Genomic DNA, 22,261 nt, shown 5'->3' with positions numbered 1-22,261 from the left:
TGATATGTTCAAAATGTGGCATAAAGGTTGTATAAGCCACTCACTACACCCTTTTAAAATATAGGCCGGGACATTATCAGGTCCAGGGGAGCTACGTGGTTTTAATCGTTTTATTGAGGCTTCTATGTCTTGCGGAGATATTTGGTTAACGTGAACGTAATTAGAATTACAAGACAAATCCTCGCGAACAATTTGTTCAAAGTCAAGATTTGGAACATTTGACAAAAAGACAGATGAAAAGAAATCTGCGAAGGCCTGGGCTGCCTCTGTCCCCTCAAACTCTGCCCCCTGGAAGGTAACTTGAGACTCGAACCCTCCTTTAGCTTTTAAGTTTCCAATATGCTGCCAAAACGCTTGAGGGTTGGACGCAAGCTTGACTTGCAAGTTATTAATGTAGTCATCGTATGCACTTGATATACGAAGTTTGAGACTAGCCCTAAGCCTAGAAAAGGTGGTATATATAGACTCGTCTCCTGAACGTTTCCAATCCCTATGCAATTTAGCCTTCTTCTTAAGGCCCATAATAATATCAGACGTAAACCAAACTGGATAACGCTTACTTGGCTTATTAGGTCTTGCTTTCCTAGGTATACATGCATCGAAAATATCGTATAATATGCCATAAAAGAGATCTACAGCCACATTGGCATCACGAGTCTCAAGAAGATCATGCCAGGACACCTTTGATAATAACAGGTAGAGGAGTTCATAATTGCCCTTCGAAAAATTCCAATCACGGCTTAAATCGACATTGCTGGGTGTCATGAAAACAGATTTGTGCCCTGATCCTGTAAACGGCACTTCAATTTCCAGCGGTAATAACAATGATAATTGTTATGGCAGGTGTCCGGATGTCTTTGCAATAACCCAGTCTCATTGTCCTCCCAAACTTTAATCCATAGACCGTTATACTGTTCACTTTACTATAATAGTCCCAATGCCTGCTGCGACCGGTTCATGGGTGTCTATTGTTGCGCCCGTGAACGGGTTACAGCAGGCGTTCTTCATGACATTAAAGCTCTCCAAGAGGCCTCTACGTGTTGGATCTATATCCCCACGCAAGCCTATCAAAAGACCGGGATTTATAGGCCCGTGAAATCCAAGGAGATACAATGATAATAGGGCTTGGTTATATGGGTTTACCTTTAACGCATAATCATTATTTCAAATGCCTACCTTTCCATTCATCTACGGAGAAAGACGTCCGGATGTCCTTATTGGCGCAGTCGACGCGGCTGTCTGCGCACGAGCATGTTGTGCAAATCACGCCAGAGGGCGCCTCTGTAACATACATCATGTTATATATTTTATGGACGAATAGAACAAGAAGACAGATAATGTCTATTATATTAGACCTCAACTCATTCGTTCAATAGATGGCGTTGTATATTTGAGGAACATAATTTTGTGCAGGATGCAAGGGAAACCAAATCTCTTTAGTTTAAAAGTAAAAACAAATATAAAGCTGGCCATACACACTAGGGTATGCCTGCGCAGTTTTATCAACTGCACAGGTAAAACGGAGCGTGTGTGGTGTAACTTCCCCTACCTACACCCCAAATCTACCCCATCTATTCAACCCCGGACCTAATAAAATACTGAACCTAATCGTTAACAATCCCACCTTTAAAATTACCCCTAAAATTTACCCCAACAATAATTTTACCTTAACAATAATTTGGCCAAGTGATCGTCTAGTTACAGGTTAGGACCCCTCGAAGCGAACCGCGGTACCCTAGATTCTTTAATGAGTAACAACTAAATCTTGGACTCTGATTCTACCTGATTAAGTATTACCTAGACGTTAAGACTCGGAAATTTACTATACTAAATAATTTATTATGTTGAGAGGAAATAATCGATAGGATATTATGTTAAAATTCAACCTTCAGCAAAATACCATAAGATTAAGTTATTCCAAACCATTTCTATATTAAATATGACACCTTATAAGTAGAATGAAAATATATAACAATCGACAAGGTATGAGCAGTGTCGCGATAAAGGATATGGGCTCCGCCCCCACGCGCAAGGTCGTAGACGACGGGTGTAGCCTTAAGTTACAGAAACTATCAATGATTTTTGATGTAATGTAAGATATATTTTTAATAATTAATTAGAAAGATATTTAGTTATTGCAGCATATATGATTATATAAATATAAAAATATTTTTGGTAAAATCCTGCTACTCCTATTAAGTCTTCGGGGTAACATTGAAGCAGCACTCCTGGGATAAGCCCATTTACACATTATTATTTTAAACTAAATGTTATTACCTATTATCTTCTAAACGAGGAGTGAATGGATCACACGTGCTGCCTCTAATGCTAGATGCAGGTCTGAAGACTCTTACTCCGATTAGCAATATCAATCGGGCCACCTACTATCTTATTAGCCAGACGGGCTATGACCAACGCTTCGCAACCCAATGCAAACCTAAGGACTGACGAAAAGAAGCGATAAGTATTCGTCAGACACCATTTACTTATCTCTTTTTTTTATATCCAAAAGCTAAGGCTACTAAGCCAATATCCCAGTCCCCATAGCTAAAAGTAGGCTGAATTCCTAGGCCTTTCAAATGTATAAACGAAGTACAAGTTTAACTCATTACTGTACTTTATGAGATCGAACTATCAAGGTGAGTATTATTCCACTCAAAGATTCCAATGGACTGCGCTCGCCTGCCAAAGGGTCTCTAAAACTAACCATTCTTTAATCCCAGAATAGTCTGTGTTCCTAAACCCAACTTGATATTTAAGGATTGAATATATAAATACCTTAGGACCTGATCGTAATACTCAGTACTTCGTCTCTACACCAAAAACCCAGAAATGAAAATACATAGATAAGATGTTACAGATAACCCTCAACTTTCCACTCAGAGTAACAGTCTGGAAGATTTAGGTAATTAAAACCCATTACCAGTATTTCACTAATATTATCATCAGTACACGTTATAAAACCATAGCTTCACATCATTAGAACCTTTTGAAAGATATATATATACACTAACCAATCAAATTTCTAGATCAAACCTAAGAAAGACCCTATAACAGTGTGTGTGACTCTACCCTATTCCTACCCTTAGACCCTAATCTAGTATGTCCAGAACACAGATCGTACTTACCATTGATCTAGTGATTTGGAACATACACAAGTGTATCCCTAAGTCTAAGCTGTAAGCATTCGGCCGACAAAACCGAGGTATAGCAAACCCTAGTGTCTGTGTGATTGGCCCCCTCCTCATCGCCACGTGGGCACGGTGGATGAGAATAGACCGCCCTAGCATGTCTATAAGTAATCAGCACACTAGCACACACACCCGTACCAGTCACATGGGATACCCTGCCATGACTAAAACTTTATCTGTGTTTGTTACCAATCATGACAGAAGCCCTCCCGTGACCAGCACTAGCATGAGCCAGAGCACCGAAATATATAAATATATTTAATACGAGACCTAGCCTCAATTACTGCAGACTTCAGTGAGCTGAGATTACTCTCAATGGCACGCACGTGATGCCCTCACATTCATCTAACAGCTGGACCTTGAGACTAAGGAGAGTATGCTCGCCTCTTATGTTGGTAAAGAAGAGACGCCAAGTCCTCTCAACTTGGAGCAAAAGACTTCTAAACAGCTGCAATTTGACACCGTTAGGGAGCAGCTGATTAGATGGACAAACTGTTAGTCCAAACAGTGATCTGGCTTTATAAAATAACAAACTAACCTCATAGAAAGGTAATAAAATAACAAAATTAGTTTTTACTAACAAAAAACTCACAATATAGTAACACAGATAAGGAAGTAAAGAATCTCCACCACAGCCTAAGCTTAGCTCTACGACAACATTGTCCCCGCAATGCCAAACATAGACACAATTTACAAGTTTAAATTTACCAGGATAATTCCCAGCAAACACAAACAAATAGAAGGAATAGTAGAGAAACTTTACTTACTCAAAGCCAGAGATACCGCCAGTCCGATGGTTAAAGAATGAATCCCCATCCTCCGTACTTTACGGCCCTTTTATATACTTTAGTAGCGACATAACAGCGACATAACGGCGACATAACGGCGACTAGCGACATAATAGCGACATAACAGCGACATATTGGCGACTAGCGACATAATAGCGACATATTGGCGACATAATAGCGACATAACGGCGACATAACAGCGACATAATAGCGACATAACGGCGACATAATAGCGACATAACGGCGACATAGTAGCGACATAACGGCGACATAGTAGCGACATAGTAGCGACATAACGGCGACATAGTAGCGACATAACGGCGACATAGTAGCGACATAACGGCGACATAGTAGCGACATAACGGCGACATAGTAGCGACATAACGGCGACATAGTAGCGACATAACGGCGACATAGTAGCGACATAACGGCGACATAGTAGCGACATAACGGCGACATAGTAGCGACATAACGGCGACATAGTAGCGACACAACGGCGACATAGTAGCGACACAACGGCGACATAATGGCGACATAGTAGCGACACAACGGCGACATAATAGCGACACAACGGCGACATAGTAGCGACACAACGGCGACATAATAGCGACATAATAGCGACATAACGGCGACATAGTAGCGACATAACGGCGACATAGTAGCGACATAGTAGCGACATAACGGCGACATAGTAACGACATAACGGCGACATAATAGCGACATAACGGCGACATAGTAGCGACACAACGGCGACATAGTAGCGACATAACGGCGACATAGTAGCGACATAACGGCGACATAATGGCGACATAAAGGCGACATAACGGCGACATAGTAGCGACACAACGGCGACATAATGTTTTTTACGCACACAACGACAGTATTCGCTTAGTAGTCAGTTTAAGTAGACCAAAAAAATGATAAAATGAAACGTTTCAAAACCTATCAAGCATGAATATGCTAACATTATTATTTAACTTCAGGTATTATAGTTTTGTTTTCTGAAAATAACGTCTGTATTGTAATATTTTACGTTTATTATTATGTTAGTAACTCAATGTTCTTTATTAAACCAATAATTATGCATTTATTCTAGGTTAACTTCAATTGATTATTATCATTCTTCGCAGCATTTTAAAATAATAAAAAAATGAAAATTTACTGAGTGTTATGTATTTAATCGAAATCACAAGTGGTAAAATACGGAAACGTGTCCTTCAAGTTGTAATTGTTAGAATACGGAGTGAAATCATGAATGAAAGATGCAAACGAAGAGTACTGTAGTTTATAATTATTTTCTATGTGTTTTAATATAAAACCAAGGCCAATATTACGAAATAGGCATATGGCTAGTCACATCCGCCCCCAAATTTAAGGTTTTTATGAATTACCACAGGAATTTATAAAAAACTTCAATTTCCTCTAGATTTAGTCGGAAAATTTCCCCCCCTTTTTTAAACGTGTAGTGTGTATTCCAATACTAAGTGACTGTTAACGACTTGGCGTTGAAATCAGTTCATCAGAACTTCGTCAATGAACCAAGACAACTTTTTCCCCAGAAACCTCGCTCCGCCAGAGATACCAGATTGTGAGTCCGATAGGTCCTATTAACCCGTTCTTGCCAGCTCACCCCGGTCTCGGCGAGATCTTTTTCTCTGTGGACCGTACACTTCCGTAGAAGAGCATCTAATGAGACAGCAAAAACTCCCCATGCAAAACGAAGAAACCTTTAATTTTTATAAGTACGAAGCTTTCAAGTTCCATTGCCAAAATTCGAACCAAATTTCACTGCCTTATCACTCTCAGCCACGTGTTCTTGGCGCGTGTCTCATACTTAAATAAGATACACCGACCTTTAAGTTTGTTTGGGTGTTTTTTTTTTTTTTTTTTTGTTTTTAAACAAACTTAAAATTGACATTAGTTGACACTAGAGAGTACCTCAACATGGTACAGTAAAAATATTTTTGTCTAAACTAAAGAATCATTTTTTTTTTTCTAATTATTAAACCTTAGACCTTATACCAATAAACAACCTTATAATTATGTTTAATTAATTCTTGAGAAGAGCCTCGTCTGTTCTAGACGCTCACGGCCCATAAAATATGTCGAATGTCGGATATATCCCATCCAAGATGAGTGTGTGGATTTCGTAAGTGTCTTCATACCTTGTAGAGTACTAACTAGAAAAATCTACCCTTTTAAATGGGTCTAATCCAAAGGATTTTAACCTACTGATAAGACTTTTCCAGTTAGTTGTGTTTCCCCTTCCCCCCCTTTTTGTTCCCCTGCAAACACCGACAAATCTAGTTCGATTGCACTCCAGCCTTTGTCTATCTGTATCAATCCATTTTTTCCAACAAAGGTACATCCGTCTACTACACGTCCATCATCTAATATACATACATCTCATTCATAAAACCTCACATATTCTTAATTATAAGCACTCATCGCACATATACATTCCTCCTCAGTTACACATTCGTACGATTTTTACAGACAGCCAAGACTCTTGAGATGCAATCAAAAAATAAAAAATCTAACAAAATTTACTATTGTACTTTCAATTGAAAGAAATAAAAAATCTCATTCTGTCCTAGCCCCATACTACCCCAATACCCCTTTTTATTTATTTAATATTTACTACTTGAATACATATCTATATTTTTAATAAATATTTAATTCAACTGACACACGGAGAGAAAACCCAAAAAAATTTTTTTATGATAACGCTCAGCAACTAATCTCCATGTCCTTTAATCACTAATACCGTTCAACAATGCAGTGTTGTCTACCCATTATACAGTAGACCATCGCACCGTGGATATATACAATCAGCTGACAAAAAAAAAAGTATCCCACCCTGTATAGAAGTTTGCATGTTAGAATCCTAAGCAAATATGGCAGAATTGAGAATAGAAATCAACATATTTGCCTACTTCCATGAGAGCATTTGAAAAGAATAGAAAGCTTGAGCGTGCGAAATAACGACCTCATGTAGCCTCGACCCTCAGCCGAAGAGTCGAGAAAGAAAACAAGTGAATAGTACTGCTTACAAATAATGAAATAGTAATCCCGAAATGCGCCTAATTGTAATGTCTAACTATTGCCCTACCAAGAGCCTAAAACCACGCTCTATTATGCAACATTTATATATCAGCTAAATGTCATACAATTTTGTTTTCATTAACTTGATACTGGGAAAATTGTCACATTGGGCAAAAGCCTCTCATCTACAAAACTTTGCCTAAATTAGAATGCTATTGCAATAAAAACTTTAAATTGACTCTAGATGTACTATACCTTTATGTGGTTAGGCCATCTCCCATGCAGAACATTCCAAAATATGCTCAAGAGTGAATAACAAAAAAAAAAGTTAAAACCAACATGTACAATCCGTGTCATAAAATGTATCAAAAATTAGATTTTTTTTTTTTCCTGTACAATTCCGAACATTTCTCAGATAGCATTTGAGATGATGATGATGATAAATAATAAATAAACAAAAAATTGGTCATTTAAATAATGACTTGAATTAAAAACGTTTTATCGCACAATGCATTTTACATAAGTTATTGACATATCACATTTTTATCACACCAAATATACCTATACATATGTAATTATTACATCCAAATTACAGCAATTATATTAAACAAGATTCGAAACAACAATGTGCTTTACACAAAAATATCCGCTTAATTCTGCCTCTTACTTTAGGTATTTCTTAGTAAAATTCAAAATAAATAAATAACGGCAAGAATACAAAAGTTCCATGTATAAATTGTTTAAACGGAAAAGAATTTTATAACAATAATTTTTTTTTTTTTAAGACACAGTATCTCTTCTGGACTAACACAAGTGGCTTACGATTTTATGCATTAATTTTCTTCATCTACCACGATGCTCAGTAGACCTCAGGATAGTTGCAACAGGAAGGCCTGTGTTCGTTGCTACTTGATCATACTAGCAGATTGTAAACTGATGATGGTGTCTTATCTCCTCTTCTGACTTGTCCAGCATAAATAACTTGTAGAGTTTCTCCGGTATTACGATTTCACAAAGCACTTGAAAACACTATTAAATATTACACATTTTGACACAAACACACGTTAACTCACTCAATTCGAATTCAGTTTTTACTTCATTTGAAATGATTTTACACTTTTACTCGCACTAAAACACACACTCCGTTTGACTCAATAAAACAAAATCTAATTCATAATATTAAATACATAGGGTTCCTAATCTACTAAGCATAATTTTATTCATGGCTCCAGTTTGTTATTCACTTATTCACTCATCGGGATTCAATCTTTGATCTAAAATGTTTATGCTCTATACTTTAGTCTATCTTCGAGACCGCTATGCTATGAGAGTGTTATGAACCCGGGCAAATTTAACAATGAGTTTGTGGGAACATACATACATAGATATGTGTACAACAACTGGCGTGTGTTGTCGAGAAACAATGACGTTGTTCTGATAAGAACAGTTTTATTGATTGATCAACAGATACTGCGATTAAGTAGGGAAACGGTGACATTTGCAGATTTGTGTTTGCTACTGGAAGGAGCAGTTTATGCATTACCCTGAGAAATGCAGTTACGCATAATGGCTAATTATAAGGATATTATTTATTATGTGAATACCAAAACAATGTTAAAACCTACGTAAAATAAATCATGCTGATTTTTTTTTTTGGAAACGCGCTATAAATCGAAATTCATGTAGATAGAGAATTAAAAATCCGGAATGTACAATGGGTTTGAGTTTGTAAAGTAGAAGATTTAAGAAATTATATCATATATAAACATAACCTATAAATATTCCGGCTTGTCAAACTTTGTACTCACGTTCTATGCACAATTCTTGTAAATTAAGCTATTCTTCATCACTATCACACTTCACTAATGTACACAATAATAATAGTTTCAATATAAATTTTACTGCATGAACTAATTTTCTTTTCGCGAACGAAACCCACAGCAAGCATATTTGTACTTTGTTTATTCATCCGCCTTACGTTTCTTGTGATTGCGAAATGAAAATGATGATTACTAGTGTTTATAAACTTGTTTTTCATATAATTTTGACCAAATATCACTTTACTTTCTTTCAAAAACGATAATTAATCCGTAAGATCGCTCTTTATTTATTTTCCAAAACGTCAAACTAAATTGTCAAAACAAAGCTAAAAGTGAAGAATATTGATCTATGATCCATTTCAAAACTATTTAGTACATTTGTAGTCTGTTAAGCCTTTCTGTCAGTAAAAAAGGTGGTAAATTTAAAAAATATACGTGAAAGGGAACTTCGCGCCTTCTTCCCTTGACATAGCGAACCGCCAGCGTATGTTTCATAAACTAGAAACTTCATCTTAACTCCATCTAGTGCCGAGCAGCGACACCATGGCTGTCAGTGCTACTATTTACCGTTAGATGGCGTCGTAATGATAATTTAGAAAATTCCATTTTACGACCCGAAACACTACGACTATATGTTTATAATTGTATATTACATAATAAGACGAGTGAAATTTATTAAAGATAGAAATCTATTGCCTATAATCCCTAAATTACTTTGCTTTTCGGAAATTTATAGATCGTCTAAGTACCCCTACTCGTCCCTAGATGGTTCCACTAGCGCTAGTTTGGCATATTATTTTATTTTCTATTCAAAATTTTATCCGCATTTATTTATGTTTAAAGATATATAATTTGCAATATACTTATTAATTATTTTTAACGCTAAATGAAATCGATCGTGTAAACATGCCTTTTTGTCATAGACAATATCTTTTCTAAGGTTGATCTATGTGCGTGCGCTCGTATAATGCAACAAAATTGAAAATACGTCCTACGAACCCTAACAACATGCATAACGCAGCCTACGCAATTTAGTCGGCTTGTGGCTGACTTTGTTAAGGTTCCCCATAGATGGCGTAACTAACTAGAATCAAAATAATTTAATAGAATGCAAAAATTTTAGTATTGAAGGTCTTAAATATATATATTTTATATTAATTTGAATAATAAAGACACATTTAATCAATTAGTAAATTAAAATAATTGATTCAATCACGTCACGTCACACCATATCATTCTAGACTGTGTCAAATCTTACAAAGGAATTTTGCCCCTGGCAGCTCTAGGCTCTGTCACTTTATTTACTTCCGTTCTTTTAGATTCATATTAGTAGTTTTTTTATACAGCATTCATTTTCCTTGCCTAAAATTTGTTATTAAATCCCAAAATTATTAATTAAATTCAAAAATACCAAAGATACCTCAACTACCAGTGTCACAGTGTTTCAACACCTTAATAAGCAGACAAGTGACAAACATCCAACCACCATATTGTAATTCATCAAGTTGCATAGAGAAAGTTGACAAATAATAATTACCATTACCATGACAGAAGTTTAAACTGAACTGGAAAAGATCGTCCTCGAGTCGAGTGCGCTTTTTATGATTCTCTTAATATCCCACCCATTGCATATCGCAAGAACTGTACAAGACAAACGAAATAGAATTTCGGATTCAAACACGATCATGTTCTTCACTTTCGTCAAAAATGTATAAATCTTCAATGAATCTAGTGCCGTAAGATGACCTATTACCTAATGTTTAAACTATCTAGAACCAGGGATGTTTAATTAATGTGCCTAGCTACTTACAGTGCGAGTGAAATAAACTTAAAATATGGAAACTGTTCCTACAAGCAAGGTAAGATTATGTTCGTTTTCCTGCTTTAGAAAAGTCAAGGCTATTGAGATCTTGTTAAATGTACTTAAACGTCAGCAATCAGAAAATAATTAGCCACAAATCGACCTATCTACCATTAAATTTACTTTTCTAATTGATCCTGTCCATCATAACCTAACAAAGATTTCCCAATTTTATTATTATTCTACTTAAAAAGCTTACGTCTAATGTAGTGTCAGGCCTAGTGTATTGTTTTTCCCTATTTTTATGGCTCAGTTCAGCAACATAAAAACATTTATTTTCAAATAAAATTGAATGCGATCAAAGTGCTGACAAGATGACATTTCTAACTTTGTTTTATACTGCCTATTTAATGTTATTTTGTTTTTCACTACGCATTTCTTATTGCAATAAGACTTACAAGCGATGTGTATTTTTTCAGCAGGCTGACAACTATTGAATGTGGTGTGGACAAGTCATTACTGAAGAAAAATATGTTGAAATTACACTGTGAGACTCCGTTTACTGATTTTGATGAATCTTTCCTGAGCTTTAAGAGTAAGTATAACACCTCTGTTACTGGGCAGTTATTTTTATGCTTGTCCATACTATACTTGAAATTTGAAAACTGTTATCGTTCTATAAGATGATATGAGTGATATGAAAATGCAATATGTTATGAAAATGAAAATTATGTGATCACGCCAGCTAAATATATACAGGATTTCTTGCGCTACTGAAGATCTGTTAGTGAATTGGTATTTTCCTTTCTAAGAGAACCCGGCAGTTGTCCGATCATTCATAAAAGTGAACCTAAACTTGAACCTGTCATAAATATTCCTCTTCTTGCAATTAACCTTACAATATATGTTTAATCTTTCAGCAAACAGAGTCAACTCTGATGGCTGCCTATATATACCTATACCTAGCGATCTTGTGATATTTATGCGGAGTGGAGCAAACTTCCATTTGCTGTTTTCATGGGCTTTTCCGAGTCTCTCGATAATCTCCAAGTAAGTATAACAACTATGTCACTAGAAAGCATAAGTTTTAGTCTTAATCCTACTTAGAACCATAAATCTTAGGAAAACCTTTCTCGCTTTCAAAAATTTTTTTTTAATTCTTTTATTTATTAAATGTTAGGACCTTTCTAGTTTAAAATAAACTCTTATAACAATACTTATAAAAAGCTATCCTCAAGTTTAATTAATTTCAGGCTAACTTTAACTAAATAATTTCTATTATAGTGCTATTTGGGACATTGTCCGAGCCACACAGCGAGTCTATCATCCACCTGACCTCTATCTTTCTCCTGCTGACTGCTTCTATTTATGAAAGGTACTTTATTTTATTGTAGTTAATTGTATTAAATATGAACTCATATCATAAATGACACCTTTATTTGAAAAACTTAAAAATGAGTCAAATCATTCCCGGAGGAATGAACAAAAGATGAAAAATGTTCTTAGCCTATCTTATTCTAATCCTGTTGGCTCATTTAATTTACTTTGGCATATTTATGACCTAACTGATGGAAATATGTCCTGCAAGGCAAAGGTTCTCAAACTTTTCTGTATTATTATTTTCAAAAAAATTTCGTACCACTATTTTTACATTATGAATACTAATATTTCCATATAATGTGTTTATGTATTCTTTCATTATGAATTGAAAACAATAACGCGCCCCCGCGAATGGATGTCTTAAGAAAATTGTTGATATATTGCCCAATTAAAACTGACCTTTAAGAAATCAAAAGTTACCTATTTAACTGAATTCTTGTAATGCTTGCCTATTTCATTTCAGATTATGAAGAAGCAGACCACTCCAGACTCCTGTTCAATGACTTTATTTCACGACTTTTGCTGCAACAATGGCTGCTGTCTTCTGACACTTGAAAGCTCCCGTTCAACGGCTCTAGTACAAGAAAACTGCTCCTACATCAGCAGTGGTCTACATTGAATACTACTTATAGGGAAAATTTCACTCAAGATCTTCCTTTATATTAGGTGCTTAGTATGCTACCTTAACCAATTTTGTACTATAATTCAACCGTAATCGGAATACGATAAAAAGTACCGTCAGTAGATCAGTACTGTAATCCTAAGTCAACCTACGTCTAGTACTACAAATAAGTATGCTTTTGTATGTGTGTCGTTAGTCAGGGCAGCAACGGGTTACAAATCTCAGTCGATTTTTGAAAGATAAAGCACTCATAGAGACCCTAGTAAATAATAGCAATGACTGTAGATAGTAACTATGCACATATTTCAGTGCTATTTTTAATAAATACAGTGGGAGTTCTGAAGAATACCTATGTAGCTAAATTCTCATACATATGTGTATGTTCTACTACTCCACTAATAATGCCTTTATGACACCTTTTACTTTCCTAGACTAAATGTCCTAACATGTGTGTTAAATATCTCTGTTTGTCAGATGAACTCAAGCAGTTCCTAGTTCATACATACATACAAGATTATCCTACAATAACAAATGCATGATTTTTATATACAACAATCAAACCAAACATAGTCCAAACATATGTAGTTGTCATTTAGATCTACGCTTAGGCGATTAATTGTACCTAACAGAATAATCTGTCTGTTGCTACTACTCTATGAATGACGAAGCTGTGCTTAACCGTCAGATAACGCATGGTCTTTATTATCCATTCCATAGTCTATTGAGAGATATTTTATCTGTAACATAGATTGAACTCTTATATTATCACACGCGAGTAGCTATTTATATGATATAGAAAGCAAAATGGCAAACGAATCGCCCGATGGTGAGGGGTTGTAAATGCGTTCCGGCATTTAAGATAGAAAAGTAAGAAAGATGCGGAATACGCCCCCTGTTCCTTAGTATTACAAGAAAATCTACGTGAAATGGAACTATTTCACGCCCCCATGATTTTTCGACTAAAGCATAACTTCTAACACACCTGTGTCTTATCTAGGCTATACCTAACTACATCCTAGATTGACTTAGATAATATTTTCTTATATCTAGACTATTGGCAACAGCCTCCTAACTTACAATGTAACGACCCTGCCTATGAATGCTGTCTGTCAAAAGCATCCACTTGCGCGTCTACCACGTATAAGTGCTGCGGGTCTATCAAGAATATGCGTTCCCTAAGTCATGGATATTATCTATTTATCTAGATTCTGAGTATGTGCTTATGCATAGAAATATGCACTAACGTTGCCTAGTACCTATAGCACAACCTTTGCCTACTCTGAGACTAGGTCGATACGAGTATATGAAAGACTTACTTGAAGATATTTATTTATTTATTTCATTATTGTTATTGGTCCCTGCTATAAATATAATTTCTTAACAAATCTATGACGCGAAAGAAACAAATATAATTATTTTCGCTTAAGATAATCGTTTTATGTACTAAAGTTATACTACATGGGTTTAAAATTTGTTACTATTTTTTTTTTTCAGGTATCAAGGCGCAAGAAGGTGAATTTATAATTGATTATTATGTGATGACAATTCTTAGCTGAGGAATATGAAAAGAATCCCTAACAACGGCGAGAACGAGTAAAGAAGATTGATAAACTTATTAAGTAGACAATAACTCTAAGGTTTTTTCTAAGTAGACAATAGCTATGGATTTTGTTGTATATAGTAATAGTTTCAGAAATAAACATTAGGTTTCATGAGTTTTATTCAAAACACAATAAAAAAACAGAGTCCAAAACTCAGTGTACCCACTCCGCTCTCACGGCAACAAAATGTAGCCTGAATGGCTACTTTTACTTTCCTTTATTTTAGAAACCTTGGTATCCAAAATGTGCCCCAAAAGTGGTACACTTTAGATCCCTCGGTCACGGCACCAAAATGTAACTTCCCCTACCTACACCCCAAATCTACCCCATCTATTCAACCCCGGACCTAATAAAATACTGAACCTAATCGTTAACAATCCCACCTTTAAAATTACCCCTAAAATTTACCCCAACAATAATTTTACCTTAACAATAATTTGGCCAAGTGATCGTCTAGTTACAGGTTAGGACCCCTCGAAGCGAACCGCGGTACCCTAGATTCTTTAATGAGTAACAACTAAATCTTGGACTCTGATTCTACCTGATTAAGTATTACCTAGACGTTAAGACTCGGAAATTTACTATACTAAATAATTTATTATGTTGAGAGGAAATAATCGATAGGATATTATGTTAAAATTCAACCTTCAGCAAAATACCATAAGATTAAGTTATTCCAAACCATTTCTATATTAAATATGACACCTTATAAGTAGAATGAAAATATATAACAATCGACAAGGTATGAGCAGTGTCGCGATAAAGGATATGGGCTCCGCCCCCACGCGCAAGGTCGTAGACGACGGGTGTAGCCTTAAGTTACAGAAACTATCAATGATTTTTGATGTAATGTAAGATATATTTTTAATAATTAATTAGAAAGATATTTAGTTATTGCAGCATATATGATTATATAAATATAAAAATATTTTTGGTAAAATCCTGCTACTCCTATTAAGTCTTCGGGGTAACATTGAAGCAGCACTCCTGGGATAAGCCCATTTACACATTATTATTTTAAACTAAATGTTATTACCTATTATCTTCTAAACGAGGAGTGAATGGATCACACGTGCTGCCTCTAATGCTAGATGCAGGTCTGAAGACTCTTACTCCGATTAGCAATATCAATCGGGCCACCTACTATCTTATTAGCCAGACGGGCTATGACCAACGCTTCGCAACCCAATGCAAACCTAAGGACTGACGAAAAGAAGCGATAAGTATTCGTCAGACACCATTTACTTATCTCTTTTTTTTATATCCAAAAGCTAAGGCTACTAAGCCAATATCCCAGTCCCCATAGCTAAAAGTAGGCTGAATTCCTAGGCCTTTCAAATGTATAAACGAAGTACAAGTTTAACTCATTACTGTACTTTATGAGATCGAACTATCAAGGTGAGTATTATTCCACTCAAAGATTCCAATGGACTGCGCTCGCCTGCCAAAGGGTCTCTAAAACTAACCATTCTTTAATCCCAGAATAGTCTGTGTTCCTAAACCCAACTTGATATTTAAGGATTGAATATATAAATACCTTAGGACCTGATCGTAATACTCAGTACTTCGTCTCTACACCAAAAACCCAGAAATGAAAATACATAGATAAGATGTTACAGATAACCCTCAACTTTCCACTCAGAGTAACAGTCTGGAAGATTTAGGTAATTAAAACCCATTACCAGTATTTCACTAATATTATCATCAGTACACGTTATAAAACCATAGCTTCACATCATTAGAACCTTTTGAAAGATATATATATACACTAACCAATCAAATTTCTAGATCAAACCTAAGAAAGACCCTATAACAGTGTGTGTGACTCTACCCTATTCCTACCCTTAGACCCTAATCTAGTATGTCCAGAACACAGATCGTACTTACCATTGATCTAGTGATTTGGAACATACACAAGTGTATCCCTAAGTCTAAGCTGTAAGCATTCGGCCGACAAAACCGAGGTATAGCAAACCCTAGTGTCTGTGTGATTGGCCCCCTCCTCATCGCCACGTGGGCACGGTGGATGAGAATAGACCGCCCTAGCATGTCTATAAGTAATCAGCACACTAGCACACACACCCGTACCAGTCACATGGGATACCCTGCCATGACTAAAACTTTATCTGTGTTTGTTACCAATCATGACAGAAGCCCTCCCGTGACCAGCACTAGCATGAGCCAGAGCACCGAAATATATAAATATATTTAATACGAGACCTAGCCTCAATTACTGCAGACTTCAGTGAGCTGAGATTACTCTCAATGGCACGCACGTGATGCCCTCACATTCATCTAACAGCTGGACCTTGAGACTAAGGAGAGTATGCTCGCCTCTTATGTTGGTAAAGAAGAGACGCCAAGTCCTCTCAACTTGGAGCAAAAGACTTCTAAACAGCTGCAATTTGACACCGTTAGGGAGCAGCTGATTAGATGGACAAACTGTTAGTCCAAACAGTGATCTGGCTTTATAAAATAACAAACTAACCTCATAGAAAGGTAATAAAATAACAAAATTAGTTTTTACTAACAAAAAACTCACAATATAGTAACACAGATAAGGAAGTAAAGAATCTCCACCACAGCCTAAGCTTAGCTCTACGACAACATTGTCCCCGCAATGCCAAACATAGACACAATTTACAAGTTTAAATTTACCAGGATAATTCCCAGCAAACACAAACAAATAGAAGGAATAGTAGAGACACTTTACTTACTCAAAGCCAGAGATACCGCCAGTCCGATGGTTAAAGAATGAATCCCCATCCTCCGTACTTTACGGCCCTTTTATATACTTTAGTAGCGACATAACAGCGACATAACGGCGACATAACGGCGACTAGCGACATAATAGCGACATAACAGCGACATATTGGCGACTAGCGACATAATAGCGACATATTGGCGACATAACGGCGACATAACAGCGACATAATAGCGACATAACGGCGACATAATAGCGACATAACGGCGACATAGTAGCGACATAACGGCGACATAGTAGCGACATAACGGCGACATAGTAGCGACATAACGGCGACATAGTAGCGACATAACGGCGACATAGTAGCGACATAACGGCGACATAGTAGCGACATAGTAGCGACACAACGGCGACATAGTAGCGACACAACGGCGACATAATGGCGACATAGTAGCGACACAACGGCGACATAATAGCGACACAACGGCGACATAGTAGCGACACAACGGCGACATAATAGCGACATAATAGCGACATAACGGCGACATAGTAGCGACATAACGGCGACATAGTAGCGACATAGTAGCGACATAACGGCGACATAGTAACGACATAACGGCGACATAATAGCGACATAGTAGCGACACAACGGCGACATAGTAGCGACATAACGGCGACATAGTAGCGACATAACGGCGACATAATGGCGACATAAAGGCGACATAACGGCGACATAGTAGCGACACAACGGCGACATAATGTTTTTTACGCACACAACGACAGTATTCGCTTAGTAGTCAGTTTAAGTAGACCAAAAAAATGATAAAATGAAACGTTTCAAAACCTATCAAGCATGAATATGCTAACATTATTATTTAACTTCAGGTATTATAGTTTTGTTTTCTGAAAATAACGTCTGTATTGTAATATTTTACGTTTATTATTATGTTAGTAACTCAATGTTCTTTATTAAACCAATAATTATGCATTTATTCTAGGTTAACTTCAATTGATTATTATCATTCTTCGCAGCATTTTAAAATAATAAAAAAATGAAAATTTACTGAGTGTTATGTATTTAATCGAAATCACAAGTGGTAAAATACGGAAACGTGTCCTTCAAGTTGTAATTGTTAGAATACGGAGTGAAATCATGAATGAAAGATGCAAACGAAGAGTACTGTAGTTTATAATTATTTTCTATGTGTTTTAATATAAAACCAAGGCCAATATTACGAAATAGGCATATGGCTAGTCACAGTGGCATTCGACTGTGCAATTTCCTATACAGCTTTACCTGTGCAGTTGAACTGTACAAGCAAAACTGCGTAGGCATACCCTAGTATGTATGGCCAGTTTTAAGAAAAACATTTAATGAAATATTTCACTATAAGTATAAATACTTTGTTCCGTGTATGAGTCATCGAAATCAGTATAATCTAAGAAACGGAGTATAATCTGAGATTATCTAAGAATTCTAAGATATGCCACACACTTCATTCATAAAATACCTTAAGATGTTAAACACAATACATACTTAAATATTCGATGCTTTTACAAACAAAGGAGTTTCTTTTTGCTATCAGAATATTATATTTTGGCCTCACAAGCCCGTAAAAGTCTCGTTACTAATCAAAAAATGTTACATTTTATCCACAAGAGAGGCAATAGTTATTTGTTTCACAAGGGGGCAAAGTTGTTGTTTAACCGCTCGTCGATTGATACCCGAGCAGGCGAGAGATTCCAAAATTGAACCACTAGCGTAGCGAAGGGTTCGAGAAGTGGAATCTTGAGCGTTGCGAGGATTTCAAGGCACGAGGGTTAAACAAACTTTGCCTCCGAGTGAAACAAAATTTTTCACCACACCAACGCGAGGAAAATAGTAACTATGAAATATCAAAAAAAAAATCAAACCAAATCAAATCCAAATGAACGTAATAAAAAAACTATCATTCAATATTTCGACGACCGGTCTGGCCTCGTGGGTAGTGACCCTGCCTACGAAGCCGATGGTCCCGGGTTCAAATCTTGGTAAGGGCATTTATTCGTGTTATGAGCATGGATATTTGTTCCTGAGTCATGGGTGTTTTCTATGTATTTTAAGTATTTATAAATATTTATATACTTATTATATATATCGTTGTCTCAGTACCCTCAACACAAGCCTCATTGTGCTTACTGTGGGACTTAGTCAATTTGTGTAATAATGTCCTATAATTAATAATATAATATCATCATTTAAAAGTCAATTCCTCCAGCTAACATAAGGTAAGTTAATACAACTTTCTCATTAGTTTTTGAGCGATCAAGAAGGCCTTTACCAGTTGGTGTGGTGAAAAATAATTTTACGCAAATTTTAAATTGTTATCTCATGCACTTAATGCAAATATTTTACACATTACCTTTATTTACACATTAGTATTCCCCTAACGTTGGTGTGGTGAACAATTTTAGGTTTTATCCTAATTCTAGGCAAATGTTTTCATTTAAATATTCTCAAACCTACCTTGTGACCTCACTAAAGAAAACAATAAGAACAAATAACACACACTACAACTAAGATTCATGGTTCCGACAACGTGTTGGCGACAAACGACAACTGACGAAAAACGTTGGTCCTTGCTGATAACGAATCAACATAAGACGAAGTCAGAGATTAAGTAAGAACAGATGGCAAAGTTGATAAATAAAATAACACACACTACAACTAAGATTCATGGTTCCGACAACGTGTTGGCGACAAACGACAACTGACGAAAAACGTTGGTCCTTGCTGATAACGAATCAACATAAGACGAAGTCAGAGATTAAGTAAGAACAGATGGCAAAGTGGATAAATAAAATAACACACACTACAATTAAGATTCTTGGTTCGACAACGCGTTGGCGACAAACGACAACTGACGAAAAACGTTGGTCCTTGCTGATAACGAATCAACATAAGACGAAGTCAGAGATTAAGTAAGAACAGATGGCAAAGTTGATAAATAAAATAACACACACTACAACTAAGATTCTTGGTCCGACAATGTGTTGGCGACAAACGACAACTGACGAAAAACGTTGGTCCTTGCTGATAACGAATCAACGTAAGACGAAGTCAGAGATTAAATAAGAACAGATGGCAAAGTTGATAAATAAAATAACACACACTACAACTAAGATTCTTGGTTCGACAACGCGTTGGCGACAAACGACAACTGACGAAAAACGTTGGTCCTTGCTGATAACGATTCAATAAAGACGAAGTCAGAGATTAAGTAAGAACAGAACCCCTAGTGTAAAATTATTTTGCCGTTAGTCTCATTTTGTATATGATTTAGAAACAGCGCGCTAAGCGGGACGTTTTGGAAACTCGAAATCCCATACAAATTGAGACTTATCGCAAACGCGTACGTCACGTCTCGCTATCGAATAAATTTACACTAGAGGTACTGATGGCAAAGTAAAGTTAATGGTACATAGTTATATTGTTGACCATGGGACGGGAAGAGAACAAACACCGTTTTAGTGGAGGTAGTTTGGTGCTCGAACGCAGTGCTCGAAATGGTGCCTTTCACCCGAGCTCTCTACTATTCATTTCGAATTAATTCACGATAGTCGCGTACGAGTATCTCAGTTATCGCCTCCCTCAACTTTCATTCGGGAAAGTGGCGACCCGATCAACGACGCCACCGTAAGCAGACTTTTAAGCGAGCATGATATGTTCAAGCTGCCGGGCTGTATTATTCATATGCCATGATGCAAATTACGTAGAAATGCCATGTCTGATTTCAATAACTTTTATTCTATGAGTAAGATTATTGATTTGGTTATCTTAAGATAAGCTATACGTGTGCTTTGCTATATTGATAGTTAACGGGAAGTAAATAAGGTCCAATATTCAACACCGTTGTGGGGATGTGGGGCTTCAAAATGAAGCCCTGTTGATATTGCTTAAAAGGATAAGCTCGTAAAGCAAATAAGGAGTGGCATTAATTCAAAATATAGTTTTAGAGTTTTTCCGCTTAAAAATATTTTCCATTTTCCATGACTTTTTAGTGCTTTATTGACACAATGAAAAAACTAGGTTTATAGGTTTACTTTTTTGCAATAGATTCAAACTTATAAACACCTAAAAACTTATTGTATTTTATACGGGCGATTTTCCGCAACTCGACGACTTGCGCCTATTTTGCGTGACGTGTTGGGGTGGGCTAGTCCTGCCAGCCCAACTGCTCGAGGAATCCTATCAAACCTTTAATGTTGAGTAGGACCTCGGGGAGGTCTCTCGGGGATCCCTTTTGGCCCTGTATGGAGTCAGTACGCTGCATTCCAGCACCACGTGAATCTTTTCACAACAGGTGTCACAGACAGTCCCCTATTCCGAGGATGCATGGAAACAGAAGAAACCTAAATACTTAATTATTGTGATGAATTAAGCCGTTTGTTTTATTAAAACTATGTGAATTTACTTAAAAAGCGAAACCTAAAAACGTAGAATATATTATGTTGAAGCGATCGGCATCAAAATCAAAGTGATTTGTTAAGATAATATTCAATACTCAATACTGAATATTTTATTGCAAATTCACAAAGTGGTTGTCCAGGTGGTAAACTTATAAGCTAGGTCTTTGTGAACCCTGTTGGGCACTGCAATATTATTATTTACAATTCCAAGGAGAGGAGAATTTGTGATTAAGTATCTTATAAACAATAATAATTTGCAAATATACTTCATAAAATAAAAATTTAATTTATGTCAAAAATACAGACTTCGTGTCAAAAGTTTTAATTTCAATGTCATTTGTCATTTATTATTCAGAACATGAACTTATTATATTAACAAGGACGAATAATCTATAGGTATTATTGAAATGTAATCTGTCATTAAAAAATTCGCTTAGAGTATAATATGTCTTATCTAATAACAGCCGTTTAATTTTATTTAGTTAGTGGAAACCGTTTTCTCCCGAAAAGAAAATTTAATTAAAAAAGCACCTTTATTAGTCAGTCGCAACTCGCAAGTTGCAAGGCTCTCTATCGCACGATGGGGGGTCGGCATGAGCGCACGAGCGATAGTATGTGTTTTTCTAAATACCCTTTTTCGTTAGGATCGCAATGCTATTCTCCCCTCTAAGACATATATGTACACGGAACACGGATCACTCACGTATTTTAAGTCGAAAATCGCTCGAGATGTTTCACTCCGTAACGAGGAGTAATCGGGAGCTCGCGTTGGCGGTCCGGCGCAGACTGAGCTCCTCGGTACGGAGTGAAACATCTCGAGCGATTTTCGACTTAAAATACGTGAGTGAACCGTTTTAATA

At 36.4% G+C, this 22,261-nt stretch overlaps 1 protein-coding gene and 1 long non-coding RNA gene across 3 annotated transcripts in view; one reads left to right on the top strand and one right to left on the bottom strand.

The window, feature by feature from the left end:
* The window catches only part of LOC133533133 (leucine-rich repeat neuronal protein 1-like), a 31,128-nt gene extending 10,751 nt beyond the window's left edge, over nucleotides 1-20,377 (bottom strand). Inside the window, exons 1-2 of the mRNA XM_061872097.1 lie at nucleotides 19,459-20,377; nucleotides 1,177-1,281 (exon numbers count right to left, since the gene is read on the bottom strand). Of these exons, the coding sequence (XP_061728081.1) occupies nucleotides 1,177-1,281; nucleotides 19,459-19,519 (166 nt within the window). The 5' untranslated portion in view covers nucleotides 19,520-20,377. The remainder of the gene's footprint in view (nucleotides 1-1,176; nucleotides 1,282-19,458) is intronic.
* On the top strand, nucleotides 8,662-14,363 carry LOC133532921 (uncharacterized). Of its 2 annotated transcripts, none has more exons than XR_009801774.1 (6): nucleotides 8,662-10,703; nucleotides 11,128-11,240; nucleotides 11,566-11,695; nucleotides 11,930-12,020; nucleotides 12,489-12,691; nucleotides 14,142-14,363. It is a non-coding gene; the product is annotated as an uncharacterized LOC133532921 (long non-coding RNA). The 2 variants fall into 2 exon arrangements; XR_009801773.1 differs by having other exon boundaries at nucleotides 8,663-10,703; nucleotides 11,125-11,240.
* Nucleotides 20,378-22,261: the final 1,884 nt, after the last annotated feature.

The sequence above is a fragment of the Cydia pomonella genome, chromosome 28 (assembly GCF_033807575.1).
Source record: "Cydia pomonella isolate Wapato2018A chromosome 28, ilCydPomo1, whole genome shotgun sequence".
Classification (NCBI taxonomy): domain Eukaryota; kingdom Metazoa; phylum Arthropoda; class Insecta; order Lepidoptera; family Tortricidae; genus Cydia; species Cydia pomonella.
The sequence above is the reverse complement of the archived record's forward strand: the minus strand, read 5'-3'. Positions and strand labels throughout refer to the sequence as shown.